This window comes from Saccostrea cucullata, unplaced genomic scaffold (genome assembly GCF_032062105.1).
Source record: "Saccostrea cucullata isolate Sc308-1 unplaced genomic scaffold, CSIRO_AGI_Scuc_v1 ctg1379, whole genome shotgun sequence".
In the NCBI taxonomy this organism is placed as follows: domain Eukaryota; kingdom Metazoa; phylum Mollusca; class Bivalvia; order Ostreida; family Ostreidae; genus Saccostrea; species Saccostrea cuccullata.
In genome coordinates, this window is record NW_026927240.1 from 165,728 (window position 1) to 184,710 (window position 18,983).

Consider the following 18,983-nt stretch of genomic DNA (forward strand, 5'->3'; position numbering starts at 1 on the left):
TGTAAATTATTTTCCTCCAACAGGTTTAAAACTGCCCATGGTAGCTATTGTCAGAGACATTGTTTAGGTTTCTGTCATAGCTTACAGTCTTAGCATCATTCTTCACAAAAGGGTCGCTTATGCATCAGATGTAATGAATAAAACTATGGGAAAAGTTAAGTCCATCTGAGGAAGAAATAAACAATAGCCTAAAGAAATAAAATATTTCAACTATTTAAAAACAAGAATATACAAATATATACAGGCATGTAGTATCGTTTATGGCAGCCAGAAAAATTATTTTACACTTAATTGAAAAAAATTCCACCCTTAGCCTACTCCTCAATACTCCTTGGGAATACTCCCTGTCTGTTTTATGAAAGGAATTATTACTTTTATAGGTCTCGAGTATATTAATATTTTAGAATATTTTCTACCTAACACACATTAAAAACAAAAATGAAGATATATTAAAAGAGATTTAAAAAAATGATTAAAAAAAAAAATCTGTATTTTGTCCAACAGCAAAAGATTTATATCACTGCCCCCAACTGGAAGATGATGAAATAAACAATTAAAGGTTGTAATTTCCCCTTTGTAACCCTTATGTGTCCAGTGGCAAGAAGCCTGTTAGGAGAGCATAAAAAAAGAAGCAAAAATTAATGTAGAAAAAGTCGATAATGTATCCAAAATATAATATTATTTTTTTTTAATTTCCTCCTCCTACGGGACTTTTTCATTCTGATGTTCGTAAACCTAAAAATAAAAAAAGTGTTGGCCTTCTGTATAATAAACAATTCATTGAATGTTAGTTCGGAAAACATGAAGAATTATTCAGCCAAGAAATATCATATTCCCTTCAGTAGAAGCCCTCGGGGAATATGATTTTTCTTGGCTGAATAATTCTTCATATTTCCCTCACTATCATGCAATAAATGTCTTTAACTTTTCAATTGTCACCTTCCCTTATTTATGCAGTAATATACCTTCATTTCCTGCATCCGTAGTCTCAGTTGATTCAATACGCATGAGTATGCTCTACGGATGAAGAATACCTAAAACGAGGTAAATTATTGACAAACAATTTCAGCAGTCTCGATGAAAAACATCATTTCGGAAGTTCTATGGTCGATACAAAGACTTTGTCAGCAAACAATTTATTATTGAGTCAAATGCTGACTGACGTTTTTCATACTTATTGTTAGTCCATTGTTTATACACTGAATTGACGACGGATTTTTCCGTTCTTTCCCGATCATGACAAGGAGCACACGGCGGGTGCGACCGGTCAGCAGGGGATGCTCACTCCCTTATGGCACCTGATCCCACCTCTGATGTTTTTTGAGGTCCGTTCTTGCTCTGCGCTTATTTGGTATTGTTTTAAGGACTTGATCTTGAATACCGTTCGTTATCTCCATATGTTTCATTCAGATAATCAAGAAAAAATTACATGGTTTACAAGATATGTTTGTGAAACACTAATGCCCCCGTATGGCAGCTTATGGCGAGGGTTGAATTCTTTAAAATGCATGTTCAACTTCAAAGGTCAAGGTCAAAAGTGTTGGTGCCCAAAGGAAGGTCTTGTTACAAGGAATACGCCTTTGAAAAATGAAAGTCCTAGCTCCAACTGTTCAAAAGTTATGACCCATTCTAAAGTTTTTAAAAAATGGGTCAAACTTCCAGGTCAAGGTCAAAAGTTTAGAAAAAATATTAATACCAGCTGAAAAGTCTTGTCACAGTAAATACACATTTGAAGTATGACATTCCTAGCTCCAACTGTTCAAAAGTTATGGACAGGGTTAAAGTGTGGTATGTTTTAGTAATTTAAGGTAAAGAGGTCAAATTTGGTGGTACCCAAAGGTCACAACACAAGAATTACACCTGATAATATGAAAGCCATAGCCCCACCCACTAAATGGGCTAGGTTAAAGTTGATAAAAGACAGTTAAAAAAAAGACAAACAGACAGACAGGACCAAAGCAATATAACCCCGGGATCTTTCGATCGGGGCATAAAAATTTCTCTATACATAGAAATATATTAATTATACCCCCGCTCCGAAGGAGACGGGGTAAACTGTTTGACCCTTGTGTGTCTGTCTGTCTGTCTGTCTGTCTGTCCGTAACATTTTCGTCGCAGTTTTCTCAGCAACTACTCATCGCAGAGGCTTGAAAGAATAAGGTTCACTTTTGCCTTATTTGGCCCTGTGAATTTCTGAAAAACTTAAACTGCATAATTTTAGTAATCAATGCAATAAATATCACTTAGATCTTCGGTGACTGGTATCTATCAAAAATGACGTCATTTTCTGGCTAGTCAATGCATTATGACGTCACGAAATGCGTCAATTTCCTCATATTCTGAAAAATGCTACAAAAACGGCCAATTTTAAAGCTATTTTTTTAATATTTAATATAGAGTGCAACCTCTGATTTAAAATATGCAACTAGTAAATGATAGAACTGTTTCTGAGGATTAATGGAGATGTTTTATTTTTTAGATCAGAAAGTGCACTCATATTTTTTTTCTCCACTGAAAGTACTCAGTAATACATGTATGTTTACCTAAAATTTCAAGAACATTACAATTTCATAAAGCCAGTTCTTCAAGACTTGGAATTTGAGGAGAAAAATTTTAACAGGATATGAAAGCACCAAGTCTCTACTTTATTTTAATGCTTCAAATAGAAAATCAAGTGTTGATCAGTTAATTAATATATCTACAGGGCCATTTTATGCATAAAGTGAACCGACTTCTTTGAATACTGTTCGTTATCTCTATATACTTCATTCCATAAAAAAAATGAAAATTGGTTTTAATGTTTCAACTTCCTGTTTGTCTCGTCTGTCCATTTCATACAAATTTCAAATTAAAATTTGTCAAATATTTTAGTTGGCACAAACACAATTTTCATCTAATTCTTAAATTTCTTCTTAGAAAACACTAGTGATAATTTCAACCAAACTTGAACACAAAGGATCAAACAATTGGTGTAAGCAAATTCAAGTATTGTAATTATCAAATAAAAGACATAGGTATGATTCAGTACAATATAGTTATTCATTTATGACTACGCTTTTTTCTTATATCAGATATTTGACATAAAAAATGATAATCGGAGTTTCCTTTTAAGAACATTTTTACAACAGTATTCATCAATATATTAAGAATTTGAAATTTTTATCAATTGTTTGGTTAAAAATCTTAGTTAAAAAGTGGATAATTTTTGGCAAAAATATTTTTCTGGGTGCATCACTCACCTGAGTATTTTGGACATAGCAAAATGAAGTGTTTTATACCAATTTCAAAGTTTTGTAATACATACTGTGACCCCACATATCCTATCATTTTTATTAGTTTCAATATACTACCTTTTTCAATTTCTAACTTGTGCACTTAATCTAATTTTTGCTAAAAACAATTTAGAATCTAAGTGACTCAGTTTGTCCACGTAAGTTTATTATCTGGCCAAGTGGTTCTTGAAAAGAAGATTTTAAAAGATTTTTAATACTTGCATTTTGTTCTTGTAATATTTGATCATGAATGCGTTGTTTAATAATGCCAAGCACTGGTTTCATTGACATATTTAAATTTGTTAAATAAGAAAATCCTAAGTTATTAAGACAAGTTTTTAAACACAGAGACCATGTGTTAGTTTCTTTAGTTTTGATAAAAATTTCATGTGCCAATGTATGTTCCATTGAAATTAAATGATCATATATTTGATAGCAAACATAGTTATTTTTGATCTGACTGGGAGTCTCCCGAGTTCAGAATAGCAACCGTTATTTGAAGTTTTGCAATGGACTCCTAAGATTTCTTTTAAAAATTTAATATGAAATTTTTCATAAGATTTTTCCATAATTTTTTTGTAAAAGTCAATACCCCATACTTCGCTCCCATAAAGCAAAATGGGAATTATCGTAGTATCAAATAATTTTTCTAACAATTGACAGGAATGATGTAAACCGAGGGATTTCTTTACCTTGAATAATGCTTTTCTGGCTTTATCAACTAACCGAGCTGCAGCAAGATTAAATTTGCCATTACATTTAAGATTTATACCAAGATAACAATATTTGTCAACGGTTTCAATTTAAATTACCATTAATAGTAAAATGGTTTAAAAAGGTTTTACCATTAGAATTAAATACAATAATTTTTGATTTTGATGTAAAATCTCAAGCTTCCAATTAACACAATAATTTTCAAGAGTATTAAGGCCACATTGTAGTCCATCTGGCTACTTGACAACAAAACTAAGTCATCTGCATATAATAAGCAGTGTATTTTTGTGTCCTTTACCAATATCGGATCAGAATCCATGCTGTTCAATTCATCAACAATTTTGTTTATGAAAATGTTAAAAAGTACAAAACTTAATACATCGACTTGATTAACACCCCTTTGAGATATAAAGGGATTAACCCTCATGAAACTTTATTTTGTTCGTGGTGCTTGCATACATAGAGTAAATCACATTGAAAATTTTCTTAGGAACACAATTTTTTAGAAGTATGTAAAATAGACCTGTTCTCCAAATAGTATCAAATGCTTTTTTCAGATCAATGAATGCTGCATAAACTTTTTTCTTTTTGAGTTTGTAATGCTCAATTATAGATTTTATAGAAAAGATATGATCGGCCGTTCTGCTGTGTTCCATAAAGCCAATTTGATTTTTGCTAATTTGATTATTATCTAGAGTAAATTTGATTAATCTCAAATGTATGATTTTATTGAATACTTTCCCTAAGTTGGAGCTAAGATATTCCTCTATAGTTGTTTGGGTCAGATTTACTACCTGTCTTATGCAATGGGACAATAAAAGTTTCATTCCATATTTTAGGGAACTCCCCTTTTTCAAATACAAAATTAAAAAGTTTAGTAAGTGAAAAGCATAAAGTATGTGTACTATTTTTTATCATTTCATTTGATATTAAATCAAAATGTAGATTATACCATTTTTCAAAGATTTAATGGCTTTAAGTATTTCACTAGATGTTATTGTACTATTTAGTACATCCATGTGTTAATTTTTAAATATGACTCTTGTTTCTTTTTTAGCTCTTCAAATTTTTGAGTAGTTTCCCTTTGAAATGCATTTAAGTTTGAATTATCCAAAGATAGTTTTTTAAAATGATCTTTAAACTTGTCATGAGGTAATACATCTTCATTTGGGCACTTTGATGACCGATCAAGTTTGTTAATTAATTTCCAAAATGATTTAGGATTGGAATTAAGAGATTTCTCAAGCTCAGTATAAATCTTTTGTTTGCATTGTCTCTGCTCGTATTTACATCGACGTCTGAAACGTGAACGTAATGAATAAAATGCTTTTCGATATTCAGCATTAAAAGGGAATTTGTTAACTAATTTTTCATAGTTCTTGACTGAGGTTCTTAGTTCATCACATGAATCTGAAAACCATGATTTTTTGTTATTATTTTTTTTAAATTTTCTACGATTTACTTGTTTATTTCTCATTTTAACAAATTTGGCTGACATGTTGGCTGTTTCAATTAGAATTGAGTTAACTTCATCCACCATATTATTAACATTATCAAAATCTTTTCTCATGAAATTAGTAATTTTACGTTTTATAGTTTCACTTTGAATGTTAGACTTGAATAACATAATGGCTTGATCTGTCCAAATGAACTTGCCTGGTAAAGGGGAAAGTTTTGATGATGTACTGGTACATTCTGTGTTACACTTAGAAATTAAACCACATACAATAGGACAATGATTTGACAAAGCAGTAAAATCCTCTACTTGAAAAAATCCTACAGATTGTAAAAGTTCATTGGATACAATGGTATAATCTACAAGGCTACACCCATTATAAGTAAAACATGTTGGTCTACCAAATAAATCACATGTAGTTCGACCATTCAGGATTCTTAAACCTGCTTCTTTACAAACATTTAAAAGATGTTTACCACTATTATTTGTTCTTTTGCTATCTAGATTATTTCTAGGCAAATTTACATCATATTTATAAAAAACATCATCATTATTTGAATGATTCAATTCATCATGTAAAACAAAATCAGGCATAGTGTTGGTGTATGCGTTAAAATCACCTTGAATTATTATATCCCCAGCTTTGCTAAATTTAATTATGTCCTCTAGTAGAACTGAATAAAATGTTTCAATATGATCTACTGTACAAGTTGTACTTTCATAATAGCTAAATAAATATCTCTTTGAAAACCAAAAAAATGTTGGTCAAGCTTAATCCAACATACATCTGAATTATTGGATTTTAAATTTGAAATACCTTTGGAAATGGAGCTTTTAGCATAAATGCTTACCCCTCCAGAATTTCTTCGGGCTTTTTTGTTTTTTTTTCTTGTTTTAGCAACAATTAAGTCAAAACCTGGCAAGTCATTACACTTATTTTCATTTTCTAACCAGGTTTCTACTAAACCAAGGATATGGAAATTTGAAATTATCTGTAAAAAATTACTATCGTTTTGTTTGCAAGTTGAAAATCCTTCAATATTCCACATTGCTAACTGGAGGAGTGAAGAATTGTCAAATCTTTTTGATATTTTGGAACTGGACATAATTTCACAAAAATAAAAATGGGTTGTTTTGAATATTGGGATGAAAAGAAAAATGATATAAATTTGTACAAATAAGTACCATATAGATACAATATCATGACATTCAAATTAAGCAATATGATTTCATATTCAAGCATCTGAATCAAGTAGGTATACATACACATGACATTTCAAATAGGAGTATTGTAAGCATATAATGATACAAGTATATAAAAATAAGAATAACTGAAAAAGACTTTTTCCAGAACTTTTGAATAATCTGTAGAGGAAAAGCAAATGTGTATAAGTACCTACATATTATTATTATATTTTATCTGGTAAATTGACATTTTCTGTTTGAATGTAGAAAGATTTTTTTTTCCACTTTTTTAACGTAAAGTAAGGATTGCTTATTTAAGTCATCAATAGACCAGAATCATATGCAATAATCACAATCACAAATCAAATGATTCCTGTTTATACAGCTCGGGTGTTATTCTGCATCCATGGAGCAACGGGGGGAAAGTTTGGGTGGTGATGCCACGGCGGATACATGGTGGGTTGGTTTTGAGGTGGACACCATTGGAAACTGTACGGAAAACTTGTGTGACTGGGCGGCATCATATTGATATGCTGAACAGGACTGTTAGGTTGAAAGTTATCATACATGTTAGGACTGGATGACGGTCTTGACATATCAATGTTGCCCATTTCTAGTTTGACATTTTCATGGGATGGTGCAGAAGAAGGACGGTTGAAGGGACCATTTCCATGTCCATGTCGGCTGTAGTTTTGTCTGTTTGGTATCTGCGGATACAGGTTCATGGCGGTTTTCAGATGTTTGATCATCGTTATGAGACCAAGGTTGTTAAGGTGTACATTGTCATGAAACATGTTCTCTGATGGTCTGAAATTGTCAATAACGGTCACATTCGGATAATTCATGCAGACAGATCGAATAGTACGATTTGCTTCCTTCACTATATCTTCAGGAATATCCCTCCTGCTAGTAATGAGTGACACAAATATTTTTGTGTTTTCCCAAACATTGGTACACATGTTGAGAAGCCTGATAAACTCATCTTCTTTCACTCCATCTTTTTGTAGGTCTCGAGTGCCAATATGCAAAAGAACTGATTTAGCGTTGAAATTGGGGCCATACTTTTCAATAAAGTTTGTACAAGTAGTAGCCCCACCTCTTATAAAACGTTTAATGCATGTAGCCCTTGGTGAAAAGCGCTGGGGCTGAATTCTGCGAATGATGGAGTCGCACAAAATAAGAGTTTCACAATCTGATGTTTCTCTTGTAGTCGGATTTTTGTCGGTATATCCTGTAGACTCATGCATGATGGTACGATTTTTCTTGCCCCTTACTTCTGTCCATTGTGAATCTTTTCTGGATTCTTCTTCATTTTCTGACAATACACATGTTTCAGAGATGAGTGTTGTTTGACTACATACATCTTTGACAGCTATTTCCTTTTCATCTGTCTGATGTACCAGATTTTCAAGGCATTCAACCCGTTCCATGAGCTTGGTTACAAGTAACGACATTTTGGTAACGGTATTATCATGTTCCATTTGATTCACCTTCAACTCTTTCAAAAGAGTGTCAGCTATGTTAGCTTTGATCTGTAGGGCATCAATACCAGCTGCGCAATGTTTTAGTTTGGACTCAATAGTAGACAATGATTCAGTAATTTTTGATCTATGATTGCTGAACATTTCACTGATTTTTGAAGTTATGTTTTCAGGCATGTTCATATTGGAGACATTTATGTCACTAATTTTTTCAACGAGAGTTTTCATTGAATTATCTAAAGTCCCAAGTGAGACATGGATTTCTTCAAATTTCTGATCCATTGCTTTACTGTGCTGGGATACCCTTTGTTGGGGGGAAAGAAAATTTTTTTGTTGGTTGTTTGGTATGATTTTCTGTGTAGTTTTAGAGGTCTTTGCTGGTGTATGAGGCGACTGAATGTCCTCCATGCTTTTGGATTTCGTTAAATGAGGGACATATGGAGTTTTCAGGTAAGTTTCCTCAGTTATGGTGTGATCTAGAGACTCTCTATCACAGTCATCGCATCTCTGTTTTAGTGCGTGAAAAAAAGTGTCAGTAAATTTGGTGCATTTTGCACCTTGAATAACCACTGATCCCGAGTGGAAGAGGTTGATTTTTACCGAGTTGTTTTTTTTCACCCACTAGATCAAATGTAACTTTGATGATATATCCTGATTTTTGGGATTGAACGTTAATTTTCGGTTTTCCAAAGTAGTCAATAATGCTGTTTTTCCAAACATCAATTCGTGTTGTTCTAAACGTAACGTTGTTGGTTTTCCCGTCAATTTGTTCATGCTTTGTAGGACATTCAGATTCAATATCATTCTCGATTTCATCAATATCATCGAGTTCATTTCCCGTAATACAGTCTGAGTACCTGTTCGGTAATTTGGACACACGTGTTGTCGATACGTCCGCCATTTTATTTGAGAACATTAGGTACCACCGAGAGAGAACGGCTTCACAATAGTCATCCCAACATTACAAAACACTCCAACTTCATGTCATTTAGAATGCTAGCATATTTATCAATCACTGTTAAAACTTCAGTATTGAAAATCAGAGTTAATTTTGCTCAATATATCGAATTACCAAGAGCAGTCTAAATTACCATGTGTTGCTTCTACCGGAACCGGAATGAATATATTAACATCTAAAAATTTGAGATGGCAGTATAAAAACCGGAGAAATAAATCATAGCAAATCATAGCAAATTTTCGTCGCAGTTTTCTCAGCAACTACGCATCGCAGAGGATCTAGATTTGGTGACGATAGAATAAGTAATTTTCGGAGGGGATCAAGATTTGAAGATCTAGGCTTTCGACGAAGCAGATTATTTGACAGTTGGATCGATGGACTCGAAGGAGGAATTCTTGGAAGGAGAGGAAGACCATTCGAGATTAGGACATTAAATGAAAACGAAACAATTGTGTGAATGACAATGATACTTCTGGGAAACGGTATGCAATTGAATCTAAAAGTTATTTTACATACTTAGTAATAAAATACAGCATACATTAAGTTGAGAACAAAATAAGTAATGGGTTTTCTGAAGAATTAAAGGAGAAAATATTCAGCGGATGTAAGGATGTTTATAAATTATGGCAATAATACTGGAGACCGAAAGTTCATTTGACCTCTGACAGATATTTTTAAAATAACGACCTGATTACAGATAATTGCAGTCAAATTGCTTCAATCGTAGCTGTCATTAAACACTTCTGCTCTTTTAAACAATATGCATTAACGTCCTACACATCAGCTTGAAACAACAGCGTGAAGATGGAGGGACCCTATGGTAAACCTTTGCTTGCTGTGTTGATAATTCTAATGCAGAACATTTTTGGAAATTGTGTAAGTAACATATTAAAGATATCGAAACTTGAAAGTAAGAACGAATTGATTCTTATTATGGTGTAAGGGTAGCGGTTATTTAGCTTAAGGACAGACGAGACGTTCCTCATTAATATATAACTTTTTCCAAGATTTTGTCCTTGAAGAGTTACTACTTTAACATGTTTACTGACAAAAAATTGAGGTACCTTACCCAGGCATTTGTGCGAGATACCAGAGGATGGCATTTTTTATATAACCCTTTAAGGGAAAGAAATTAAGTTTGCAAAAATCATATTTGTAGTGTTTTTAAATTTTAAAAACAATTAGATACCGATTTAAAAATCAGAAAGTAATAAAACTTAGTATACTTTTCATACATTATGAAGACATACAAAACAGATATTTGGTGAACGTATCGTCTGACTTTAAGTTGTCTAGGATAGATTTATATTTTTAAAATAATCAAGAACAGTTTATTATGTTCCTTAAGAATAACACAAGCAAAGTTTTTATCCCAAATTTCAAATATCTATGTCATAATATGTGCCTCTCTTACTTTATGAGTGAATTTTGTTTAGTTTAACAGCATAGTGTTTGAAAAGAGCGATAATGCAACTTTACGTTTACACCTCAATACATTTTTTCCATAGTTTTAGAAATGTATGAATTTTTCTTACTGCAATATTTCTGGGGACATTTTCAAGAGAATAACAATTAAAATTTTAAAAATTTATAAACTTGCTGTTTCTAAAACTGGAATCGTTCTTCTGTGAAGCAACAATAGTACTGACGTCACAATAGTCTTTATGAACTGGATGTTTCTATAAACAGATACTGCAGCTGGTTTTCATTTCTGTGACGTCATAATGCATATGACATAACAATGCCTTATATGATAAGGTACTGAGTATTAGAAAAAGGATTTTAAGACATTTCTTATTAACTGATAAAAAATAATAAAACAATTGTAGCCTTTTGATTCGGTACAATCCTTAGATATATAGACCTTAGAGAAAGCATATCGACCTCACACTTCGTGCTCGGTCGATATGCTTTCTCTAAGGTCTATATATCTAGGGATTAAACTCATCAAAAGGCTATAATTGTATAATATTGGATTGTATATAGAATCTTTCTTCTGCTTTATTTTATTCTAACTGTTCTTAAAGCTTTAAGTTACATACAAATTTATCACAATAACACATTTAATAACAGCAAAATAAAATATTCAGAGATGCAGCTCATATTCCTTTAAATATTTAGAAAAAAAGACCTCCAGAAATCTATATCATGGGAAATATACTTTCCCCCCAAACATTTGAAAACCGATCTCTTTTTAAAAAGCTGCCAACCCAAATAACATTCCATAGCAATTTCTCGTCTCCTGATTTTAGACTATAGACTGAACAAAAGTTTTATTTTTCATGAAGACATTTATTTAACTCGTGTGTCGCCATAAAACCTAGGAGGAACAGGGCCTTGATCTGAAACAAATTTAGTGTATGATTTTTTTCTTCATATTTTGTTTATTTTTTATGTAGTATGTCCTTCACATTTTAAAGGGGCAAAGACACAGTTTCAGCTAAAAAATTATTCCATCTATTAATGTTAATGAAACTCAACTATTACTAATGTATTTCTAATAAAAATATAAAATTTGAATTTCCGTTTTTGATATACAAGACAGATTCGGAGCTCCAAACCTTTGTTATATAAACAAGGCCTGTGCCATGTTTTTGAATACGTAGGTTAAATATACTAATACTGCATACAGGGCTATTTTTCCCCCGTGTCATTTTCGCCCTTACACACTTGCAAACAATTTTGCCCCGTTTTAAATTCGCACAGTCATATAGTTCTGTTTAAGAAATTACATGTATGTTGTGTTCTTTGAATTCGCCCCGTTTTATATTCGCACAATCATGACGAAGGCGAAAGGGGCGAAAATAAAACGGGGTCGAAAATTTTCCTGTATACAGGATATGTGCGTTAAAAGCAGATTTTTCAACAAAGAAGTAAATAACATGTTCATGTATAATTAGGATTAGACAGTTTCTAGTGATTTCCTGAATTTCATTTTGTTGTACATGTAAATATGATGCTTTATATATGTAAACAAAACCAAGGCACGAAACTTGTTTACATTATGGAGGATTTTAAGTTCTGTATCTCCTTTGTAAATCAACAAATAATGCTCATATTTTGCTGATAATTAGAGTTACCTTAGTAAGGAATTGCAAACATTAAAATTGGTTTAATAAATTTCATGTGAAACTGTGTCCTTGTCCCTTTAAAGCAAGATTTCTTGACTTATCCAATATCGAGGCGATTTAAAACTAGCTGCATGAATTTTATACATGGATAATTCAATGACAACCCCCCCCCCCCAACATACTGGCAATAGTTATGCACGAAAAAGGTCGCTTTATAAGCAAATTATATAATTTTTTCTTATTCAAAAAGTACATATTCTAGTATTTATGAGAAAAATGTTTTGAAAATTTATGCTTCAGAAATAGTTTATAAATTTCGTACATTATACATACATATATATTATTTAGGCCTAATTTTAATAATTAAATTATAAGCATAAAATAATATTCAACAGGAGATGCAGGTATTGAGGCCAATAGGTAAGGCGAAAATACAACCGTTATTGCTGAGTGTTTTTCAGCATGAAACACAGTTCAAGATCCGCTGTCTGTTTAAGGGTCCCTCCGATACAGAATCAAGATTCCCCATCAAAGGTAATTTTAAGAATAACGTGTTTGTTTTGTGTTGTTTAAGTCCCTCTCGAGAATTTTTCACTCATATCGAGACAAAACCACATTCTGGTCGAGAACTGCAAATTTTGTCCTATATTCGACACTAACGGCCAATGAGCAGTGAGGAATCTTTTTTGTACCATCACCTATTGCGACATGGGACCTCTGTTTATATGGTCTCCTCACTCCATGTCTTAGAGTGGGATTTGAACCCGCGATGTGAGAATCAACTCCTTGTGTCACGACTCCAGAGCAGACGCTCTCACCTCTTCCCCAGGCGGACTAAAAAAATATGAAAAAAAATGTTCAAAACATTATTTGTTACGCTTCCCCTGTTGGCAAACACGCTTGTAGTACGTATATTTAATACGCATATACTAGTAGTTGCGGAGGGTAGTTTCATTAGCAACCAAATCACATATATTACTTTTTCTGAAATTCACAGGTCCGAAAAAGGTCCAAGTAAAAAAAAAAACTTGAGTAATTTGTAATCGACAAATTAGAACTTTCAGTGAAGAAATATTAATATAAAGGTGTTTCATTATCTACATGTACTCGACGGTGTACTAGTATATCACTCAAGCTGTAGATTTTCATCACATTCACGTAACAGCGGGATCTGACTTTCCGGATCACTACACTGCTTTTCTGAATCCATCACCACTCTCTGAAATTCATGACGTAGTACACAAATACATGACGTTATTTTTTGAGCATCAAAAAGTTGCTTGCGAAACAGTTTTGTTTCACCGGAAAATAAAAAGATATATACGAGGGGTTATCAAAAGGTTCGTGGACTGAGGCTTTAAAATTAGTACAGTGTACCATGTTGTCTGAGCTTACAGAATTTATAAGGAACATAAAACAACAAAAAATAAAGAAATATTGAATATTGTAGCTTGTTGCGTTCATTATTTCCCAAATTATTATAAGATAAAAACGACATTATATGATCAGCCGTCGCCGCTTAGTTGCATGACGTCCGACAACGTCATTATTTTTCAATGTCCGCTTCTTCTACCTCGTACATTTATTTTGATGAGATTCTTTAGTGCTGAGTAAGGACTTCTACCCGTCTTGTTCTTATGACTTTACTTAAACAAAAAAATGCTCTCTTTGTTTGTTATTACTGGAATTAACGGAAGCAGCTGTTGCAGAAAAAATACATAAGCGGGTTATGTAAATTTTTTTCTGCAATAGCTGCGACCGTTAATTCCAGTAATGACAAACAAAGAAAGACATGTTATTGTTTATATTTATATCTGTATAAATAATCATTTAAAGAAGGATTAAAAAGTTTAATTATTGTATTAATGATGCGACCCTCTTTATACGTCTCATTGATGGAACAGCCACTGATCAAGAAATCTGTACAGGCGACATGCCTAATGTAGTTCATGCAGTGATTAACGCAATGGGTTTTCTTAAGAAATAAAGGAGAAAATATTCAGTGGATGTAAATATAATATGAACAGCAGCTTTCAATGCATATATCATTGCAAATAGATTTATACATTGGGAGAGATCCTCGCTAGATTGTGCCAGCATATTTTGTTTTTCGGAGTTCAATAAATCTAAAACACATGATCAACGTCATTATTTGACTTAATAGATTTTTCAAACCTTGACACTACGAATCGACATTAACTTTACATCCCTTTTCTCTCTGACTCTATTTTGACATAAAAAAATAAATCTGGATGCAAATTATATCTCAGTAGACAGTTTAAACATTTCCTACATGTAGGTGCATACCAGTTTTTCCAGGGGCAAAACTTTATAGAATGTTGGAAAATGAAACTTCTCCGCCCTTTTTGTGCGTTTTTCAAGGACTATTTGTTTGGATACTCCACGTGAAATTTAAAATAAAATTTCATAGAACATCCAGAATGAAGTAAAAATTCTATATTTTATGGAACAATCGTGTCCCAACACATACCTGAATTAACGGGATTTTTGGATTTCAACTGTTCATATCAAAATAGTTTATCTTAGTTACACTTAGGTGGAAAAAACGTCGTTTTCGAGGTTGCGCCGCCTGGACATACCATTGCTTACAAAAACTTTACTAATTTATTTAAAAGTCAAATTAATGATTTGTGGTTTATTCCATAGATAGAAAAGGTGATGATAACTAAGTATTTTAAAATTCATTGACGTACCTAATAAAGCGGTTTTTTATTTTATGGCGCTAGTCCACGAACTTTTTGATAGCCCATCGTAATAAATATAAAAAGTTTTTATCATACTAGCTGTAATTGTGGTTTATTATAAATTAATCATTATAACATCAACCCCATTTGTGATCTGATGATCCCTGCCTATAAACTCAACGTGATACGGCTCCTCGGATCAATGATTGATTGTATGTTGTTAAACGTCCCTCTCGAGAATAGAATGTTTCACTCATATGGAGACGCCTGTTTGGATCAAAGTATATGTTGCTAAAGAGTGGTAAGTTAGACGATATGAGTTTAATATGATACATATAGTTTGTATAATGCTCTATTTTCATGCTTATTGTGACTTCAAGGTGACCTATCTCCAAGGCTCCAAGGCCATAACTTGTGCATATTTACGTACACGATGTGTAAAGTCACATTAAAACGGGGGTATCACTAGTGAGCAATGGCTTACAGACTTCTTGTTTTAAAGTAATCATATCCTAGTAATTATTCTTTCATTTAAATTCAAATACATTTAAATCATCACTTTACATTTGTATTTCTAATTCAACTAGGTCCCTGATTCAACTAATATAATAATTTTTTTTTTAGTTTTAGATATCAAGAAAGATTTTACTTTGTTTGAGGCAAACATACCGGTCCCAAACGGCACTTACCTCAATTTAATTCTCAAATCTGAGTCTACAGCGGAAACATTGAAAATGGCTATAAACTTCTCTCCAACAAGCAATGCGCAATTGGAATTTTATGGATCAAACTGCGAGTTTGAAGTGAAGGGTTCTACTGATAAATCCAAATATTCAGCCATCGTTAAAAATTGCGAAGCAGAAGAAGACTACACCATGTACCAATATTTTAAAGCTAAGCTTAACCTACTTGATGAGATTGCCTCTGTTACGTCATTTCCGGAAAGTGATAAGTATTGGAAATATGTTAATGTGTCTGAGAGCTACGAACCTGAGGATACAGCAACCGCCATTTTGAACAAAGATTTGATGGTAGAGGATGGTGTTAAAGTGAAAAATCTCGATTTTAACGTGTTTGCTTTAGGCCATAGACCACCACAAGAAAGACAGATGTGTGAAAGCCTTGTTTGGACATTTCGTCTTATTTAATTTTCTTGAAATACAGTGGACGAGTTTACACAAAATGCAAATGGAGTTTTTAATAAACTCATGAAATTTTGTTATGTTTTCTTTAATCTGATTTATTGAACTCTGTTTTAAGTATTTGCCAGATGATATTTAGCTCGTTGTACAACCCGACTGAATTACAAACGGGTTGCCGGGGTCAATTTTCGTTCTCCTTTCCGCTTCAAACCTAAGACGTAAACTTATGTGGTGTCCGTTTCTTCGCCAAGCCTAAGATAGACATTATTAATATATTAATGTTTCGGAGGTCCGTGTTTGCTCTGATCCTATTTTGTATTGTTTTATTGAATTTGAGATCGTTCGTTATCTCCATATCCTTCATTTATTAAATGTGCCCCTAAGGTTCGCCCAAAATTAATTTTTAGCCGGGCTTATTGCTCAAAGAGCAATTGCCGGCTAATGTCATCCTGTACGTGTTCAAGACAGGAAGTGAACCCCTTAGTCGCCATTTTAAAGTTACGTGCAAAAATATAGTTCTTCGCAGTACAGTTAAGGTGCGCAATGGAAATATTGACTAAATTTTGTATTTAAGAATGTATTCGTAATCGGGATGGCGATTGTTTTTAGTACATTATTTATATCAGATAATTGTAATTATGATTAATAACTACATATTGAGGACGATTATATTTTATATTTAGACTGGTCACGTGATGCGGCAGTCACGCGATTTTAGCACATTGACTTGAAGTATTGATGTTACATATAAACATCACTAGTGCAAGGGCATACCCAAGTTAAATCTCCAAGTTTAGTATATAGATATTTTCAACACGCATTGTAGTTTCTAAAAAGTGCTGCGATCCTGTCTAAATTCTGCAATTTCATTGTTAAAATTAATCTTGAATGGCCGAATGCTGTAGTTTTTGCTGGTCAGCGGCATGAAATATTGATCTAATTAAATTGATTTTAAGATTTCATCAGGATCGCAGCACTTTTCAAATACCTTAATAGCTCTATAGTTGAAATGTAAAAGCTTACTTTGATCCATAGAGTGTATGCCCTTGCACTAGATCGATTTATTAACCCCCCCCCCCCCCCCCCCTTACCCTCCGATGTACTTGCACACAAATATACGGCAGTGTCAATTAAATACGTAATGTACAGAAAATATATTAATAAAATAGTGAAGAAGACATTAAATCCAAGTTATTGGCCCATGGAATATCTGTAAAAAATATTTTATTTAATTAGAGAATACATATTTTGTTGAGAAAATATTACTTGATCTGTCTCTCACTGCATACAAACTATGTCACGTCGTAAGAAATGACGTCATATTGACAAGTGTATTGCGATCAGTGACTTGTTTATAACTTGTTATGTGGGATTTAACTAACGACAAAACAACACGCTGTAGTAAGTTTTTATGTAGTTTGATGATTTCTTACTGGTTAAATTAATAGATAAACTCATTTTGTTGTATTGTAAAGAAATGTTGTATGACGTATATTGTGTATGATGTCATAGTCAAGTTTTCCCGTACAAATTAGGCTCCGCCTCCTTTTTGTAACCTTAACTGTGCTGCGTTACTCTCAAATGCTTTTGAGATAATACAAACTCTAAAGAAAGCAAGAAAAATTGATTGTATACTGTTTAACGTCCCGCTCCAGAATATTTCACTGATATGGAGACGTCACCATTGCCGCTGAAGGGCTGCAAATTTAGGCCTATGCTCGGCACTTACGGCCTTTGAGCAGGGAGGGATCTTTGTCATGCCACACCTGCTGTGACACGGGGCCTCGGTTTATATGGTCTCATCCGAAGGACCGCCCCATTTAAAATAAAACGAAATTTTATCTATATAAATAAACATTAGCAGTAAAGACTTTGAAAACTTCAGTCCTTAGTCAAAGAACATAGTTCTTTAGCGTAAGGATTTTTGATAATCAGTGTTATCGTAGTTCTCTACACATACGAGGTATAGCAGGAGAGAGAACCAGACTGGCCTGTTTGTTTACATTCAGCTGCGGTACCAGATTGATTCTGATTCTGACAAAATCGGACCGTGGTATAAGGATTGAAAAACTCACTGTCAGTGTCTTATCATTTATATCGATAGTTTTAAAATAATATTTTCATCAGAATATAAACGTGATTCATGTAAGAAATTCATTCTAGTCTGTAAATGAGCCCGACTCTCTGTACTTCTGAGTACTTTGATTAATTTAAAGAAAAATGTTCCAACATCGCATTGGCTAACAAGACGTCGATATATTATATACTAGGTCATTGTTGGACCAATGACAAATAACAAATCGTAGAATGTTGGTCCAGCGACGAGCAAATTCATAGACATTGCTGCTAAATTATCAGTCACATTATCCAGCGATGGGGTAAACGATGAGAAACCGATGCGTTTTTTGATATAAAATGGAGTGGTTGCCGGCCTGACATCTACAGTAATCGGACGGTGACTGAGGCTATTTGGCAAATCGATGGAGGTCATCGGTAGATAATAAGTTGCAATTAAAAATCAGCGATGACTCCACCGACGCCCAACATCGCTCCTCATGGCAACCCATCATTAGCGCATCTTTCAAGGATTGGCTGATGTATGGCCGAGCATCGTCAAGTGTCCGTTAAATCTAAAGTATGGGGGTTGAGTGGTCGGCAACAGACATCGGCCGATCATCGCGGTCGATATTCGACCAAAAATCGCCCAATAGTCGACCGACGTACGAACGATGTTCACCAATGTATGAGCGATGTAGTATTAATCGGCCGATTACCCTGGAACATCGTTTAATGATAAGCAATGCGTAGCAGGTCCTTTTTAAGTCCGGCCGGCAACCACGCCATTTTGATCAAAATACGCATTGGTTGCCCATCGTATACCCCATCGCTGGATAATGTGACTGATACTTTATCATGCCTTAGTCACATTTCCCGGCCGGTGGCCATAGACCGGTGGTAATCCGTGGTGTGATCGATGCCTCAACATCGGTCCACATCAG

General features: G+C 33.6%; 1 protein-coding gene across 1 annotated transcript; it reads left to right on the forward strand.

Moving 5' to 3' along the window:
* The first annotated feature begins 9,859 nt into the window (after nt 1–9,859).
* Nucleotides 9,860–16,064, forward strand: LOC134273805 (uncharacterized). The gene is made up of 3 exons (XM_062756013.1): nt 9,860–9,942; nt 12,533–12,671; nt 15,467–16,064. The coding sequence occupies exons 1-3, from the start codon at nt 9,871–9,873 to the stop codon at nt 15,988–15,990; spliced, it is 735 nt and encodes a 244-aa protein (XP_062611997.1). The 5' UTR covers nt 9,860–9,870; the 3' UTR covers nt 15,991–16,064.
* The last annotated feature ends 2,919 nt before the right edge of the window (nt 16,065–18,983 follow it).

Coding starts and splice junctions, on each gene's coding strand:
- LOC134273805 (XM_062756013.1), top strand. CDS start 9,871: ATGGAGGGACCCTATGGTAAACCTTTGCTTGCTGTGTTGATAATTCTA. Junction 9,943..12,532: donor AGAACATTTTTGGAAATTGT/GTAAGTAACATA, acceptor AATATTCAACAG/GAGATGCAGGTATTGAGGCC. Junction 12,672..15,466: donor ATCAAGATTCCCCATCAAAG/GTAATTTTAAGA, acceptor TTTTTTTTTTAG/TTTTAGATATCAAGAAAGAT.